This window comes from Borostomias antarcticus (genome assembly GCF_949987555.1).
Source record: "Borostomias antarcticus genome assembly, chromosome: 7".
Classification (NCBI taxonomy): domain Eukaryota; kingdom Metazoa; phylum Chordata; class Actinopteri; order Stomiiformes; family Stomiidae; genus Borostomias; species Borostomias antarcticus.
In genome coordinates, this window is record NC_140240.1 from 5,722,294 (window position 1) to 5,727,003 (window position 4,710).

The window sequence follows — 4,710 nt, forward strand, 5'->3', positions numbered from 1 at the left end:
TTTGCTTAATGTAATTAACGGCTGGTTGCTAGGTGACTATCCTGGGGAGGAGGCATTCGTCCAACAGTGTAGAAAACAGCATGCACCTGCTCTCGTATCACTTGTTGTACACATCCTGTTGCCATAGGGATTTCATAGGGGAGTCACAGATTAGGAGGATTTGATTTGTTTTGTCTCTGTCATCTCACTGTCAGTTCACAATTCACTGTTGCATTTGTCTGAGGGATTATAGTAATTGTTAACTCATATTGCAGTTAACCCTTTTAACCCTGAAAGTACAGTGACAACATTTTGAATATTAATTGGATTTTCCCTATAATACTAGAAAGCGCAGTTTCTCAGCTTGCAGCAAGTATTGGAGTGAGGAATTTTTTAGATTTGTTAGATATTTTCTTTAATATTATTAAATATTTGTTCGATATTTTTTAAAATATTGCCGGTGACGTGGTCGTATCGAAAGGATTAAAAGACACAAAACTCTGATCACAGAACAGTTGCTACACCTCCATCACCACCTCCTGCTGGGTCCCCTATACCATAGTGATAAGACCGCATCATACCCAACATCCTAATCATAATCAATTTCAAAATGTATTTAAACCAATATAAGCAGAATAATATTTTTTTTGCGGTTTTGATTGCAAACACTTTCACACCAATCACTGCTAAATGCACATAAACTAAACAACTGGAGCAACGGAAACCCAGCATAAGAAAATGGAGGTTGATGTTGTGTAAAGTCCTTCATAGTTCATATTTCTTACAGATATATGGTCTCATTTCTGGATGGAACGCTGGTCTCCCTTCTAATTAACCCAGATGATGTGGATATTAATAAGGAAGCACAGATGAAAGCAGGTCTAGACTGGAAATGGGTCAGTTTGTGGGGAGAGGGTCCTGATTTCAGAATGGTCACAGTAAAGTGGGCCACCTTCGCCCCTCCTCTGACAGGGGAATGAAACCCTGTTACTATATAAAAATACCCTCTGGCCGTTTTTAATTGCTCTCCCCTCCTGAGATTTCAATGGAAATCTTAAGATACTTTTCTAGGGGACACAGTGTTGAAAGAAGACCTGGGTCAAAATACTATTTGCAATCATTTAAATGACTTACCTGAGCTTAATTGTCCTTGTCTGGCACAATGGAACCAATGGGCTGTTCACAAAAATGCTAACCCCACCCACCTGACACTCCAGGCAGACTCAGGCAAATGATAAAGTACTTTTGTAACTGAAAAGACTGTAAGTAGTATTTCGACCCTGATCTGGTTGGAATAATACAAGATATATACCACTAACCTTGTGAGACCATCCTGATCTTGCGTGCTCACATTCCGTTTGTCTCGCAAATCAGTATGCATACTCTCCATAGAGATACGTTTATGCCAGATCAGAAAATGATCTAGACAATCAGCGTTCTAAGAGGAGATAGACAGCGATAGACAGATGGTTCATCCAATCACCTGCCAATAATTTTTGAACAACAACAGTTTCCAACAGATAGTTCCCAGATGGTTATGCTAAGCAACCACGTCCACCGCATGTGCACCCTGGGTCAGTGCTGTGAGGTGTGCGCAGCAATATACAAAATGCATGTGATTTATTGCGATCGCACGAGTTTAACGTTGCTGCAGTGTACTGCATGTGCCTGCCCCTTGTACTAGACAACATCTGAGTGAGTAGAAGGATCTTAAATCCATATCCTTGTTTTCTGTGAAAAGTGGGACAGGGGGCTTATATAGGCCACAGGGAGGTGACACTGTGGACTGAAGTGTTTTGATAGCTGCAGGTCTGAAGGGTTGTGCCCTATTTACCAGTTACTTCCCTGATAAATGAAATAGACAGTAACACAAGGAACAGACTTCCAGCTGGTCTGCTCCTCTACACAGATGGAGTATGGTTGTTTAGTGAATGACTGGAAATGTCTGTACATTATCTCAATTCAGCAATGCCGTCAAGGAGGGGACAGTGAGACAGTGGGTTTGGGTGACAGAACAGTGAAGGCTCATCAGTGAGCCAGATGGGCCCACTGTGACAAGAACAGGGATGACCAGACTAGCAGACTGCCACCAGCGTGTCATACTGTTGATATGAACAGGCTGATTCTCCTAGCAGAGAACTGAAATGCTATGTGTATGTAGGAGCGCTACAGTTATATGCACAATAAATAAAAAACTGAGCACCATATCAACATAAAGTGTGTCAATAATACAGTGCCTATCTTTCATTTCACAGTACAGCAGGCCTAGATGTTCCACCATGAGCTTCAAAACATCACACATGAAAGCCAGTTCAAACTGTGGTCCTCTTAACTGCCGAGAACAGAAATGTCCAACGGAAGGAATCTGACACAGTTGTTCGCACCACAGCGGCACGGTTTCCTCTGTGGTGTACCTGTAGCTGTGCCGCTAGCTTCTGCCCCGGGGTCATTGTGCACCAACGTTTGCCTCTCAACAGCTGTCTTGTTGCCATAGCATCCTGAGTAGTCAAATGTCAGTTCCTCTTGGGCGGCGATGTCACTCCCGGCGAACAGAGCCAGCCTGGGTACAAGGGAGTGGACTCGGACAGGCACCATGACCAGGTTAGGCTGGCAGGAGTGGTTCAGAAAACGGCCCACATTCCCCACCATCGCTGGGTCCACAAATGTCTCACTGACAGGGCCTTGTCCTGCGTGCTCCCTCACAGCGATGATGTAGTTGTTGTCCTCGGGGCCCTGTGCTAGCTGCCTGCGTCTGGCCTCCTCGCAACCTATAACCTCTCCTGCATATTCACAGACAAAGGTGCCACAGAGGATGGGTTCCAGGGCCTTCACCCCCCAGCCCCTGTGCTGTGTTGGGTAGACCCCCAGCCTGATCCAGAGGCCTCTCTGGACCACCCGGTTACAGCAGGCCTCGCTGCAGCCGCACAGGGCGTTGCACTCAAACACAGGCCTGCAGTACCCATGGTCTGTGCTCCCCTGGGCGGGCAGCCGGCCATGACTGTCATATGTCCGTCCATATCTCTGGAGGCAGGAGCAGCTCTCTGTCAGACAGGAGTGGGAGTGGCAGGAACATCCAGGAAGAGCACACTCACTGGGATCTATGTTGCATCCTGGCCCCTGAATGTTCTCTGGAGAATACTGAAACAAAAGACAGTTAGGCTACTTTTCAGATCTCGTCTATGACTCAATGTGAGTACTGTGCAGCGGAGGCACAAGAGAAACATAAAAGTATTGAGTCATTATTTGGGATGATCCATCTCACTTTACAGTAGCCTATAGTTTAACACTGGTCAGTGGTAATGTGCTGCCCTCAGGTGGCAGTAAGAAGTTCAAGCATGAGACAAGACAAGCATGAGAAGTGTCATAGAATAAACTGGCTACCAGTGTCAATGACCAAATCCAATTCATCCATTAAACCAGAGTGTGAAAGTGCTGAACCCAGCACCTCTTATGTACTGTTTCAGGTCTCGGTTATATTGCAGAGCCCTGTGAAGTTGCCTGGGTCTAGATCTTTGACTACGACATTTCTGTCTGATTTATCAGGCAACGGAGTGTGGGCGCACTGGACTGGTTGTATGCAATATCACTGAGGACTGAGCCCTAAAACAGGTCTACTGTCCACATAGTTAGCTAAATTACTACGTTCCTACCAGATGGCGACCATACTTTTACCTGAAATGTAGGATATTCCTCTTTGGAGATATTGCCCTCTATTATAACGGGAATATTTTCAAGACCTTTGCACAGATCCCGATCCACAAGCACCTGTAAATTCATGTTCAACTATTCAGAATATATTTTTTTACTCAAGTTTTGGACTCTCAATCGCTATCTTACGGAGCAGCCTACTTCCTGGTCGGGAATCCTTCAAAGTAAAAGTAAGCCTAACCTAAAATGTGTTTAGGCTACATTGGTTCATCGTCGATACACATAATTGGATAAGTAAACACAATCCGGGCATTGGGAATATATGTATAGTCTATCTTGTCATTCAGATTCTATATTTTTTTCTAGATGGCTCATTGATTGATTAGATAGAACATTAACGGACCATTCACACGCATTAGGTGCATTCATACGGCAGATTTTGTCAACGCGTTTGCGCGTTGCTTTTCATTGTTGTCTATGGAGCAGCGCGCTTGGAGTCTGCCGAAGCGAGGCATCTCGCGTTTTATCAGGGCCGAAAGGTTGAAAATATTTTAACTTTTCCGCGGAGGACAAGTTAAAATAACCCTAACCCTATGATTGTTGTGTTCTATCGATTGGCAACGAATAGCGCCGGCCGGGGACAATGCGGTGCGCCTCGCGTTTTTAGCAGCTTGCAAACTCTGTCGTGTGAACGCAGCCTGCAGCGTTTAGCTTACACAAGGTGGCAGTAGTGTCATTGAGGTGAAAAAGGCACTGCTCACATGTAGCATATCTGTGTACCCTTGTAAATAGTTGGGACATAATGAACTACCCACCTACAATGGGTGGGTAGGTAGGTAGGTAGGTCGGTCGGTCGGTCGGTCGGTCGGTCGGTCGGTCTGTCTGTCTGTCTGTCTGTCTGTCTGTCTGTCTGTCTGTCTATCTATCTATCTATCTATCTATCTCTGTCTAATCAGTGTGTGATTGACTGGGCTATGAGCTAATAAAAACATGGCCATGAGTGAGTGTTCCCACATTTTAAGAGCTCGGAGAAACCAGGCCTGGCCCAGCTGGGGGGAGAGGGGGACAGCCTGACACAGCAGT

The 4,710-nt window shown here is 45.4% G+C and overlaps 1 protein-coding gene across 1 annotated transcript; it reads right to left on the bottom strand.

Annotated features, from left to right (window-relative positions):
* Positions 1 to 2,307: 2,307 nt before the first annotated feature.
* Positions 2,308 to 3,756, bottom strand: setmar (SET domain and mariner transposase fusion gene; the record flags this gene model as incomplete). Its single annotated transcript, XM_084440995.1, has 2 exons — positions 2,308 to 3,117; positions 3,652 to 3,756. The coding sequence occupies 2 exons, from the start codon at positions 3,754 to 3,756 to the stop codon at positions 2,308 to 2,310; spliced, it is 915 nt and encodes a 304-aa protein (XP_084297121.1).
* Between the last annotated feature and the right edge of the window lie 954 nt (positions 3,757 to 4,710).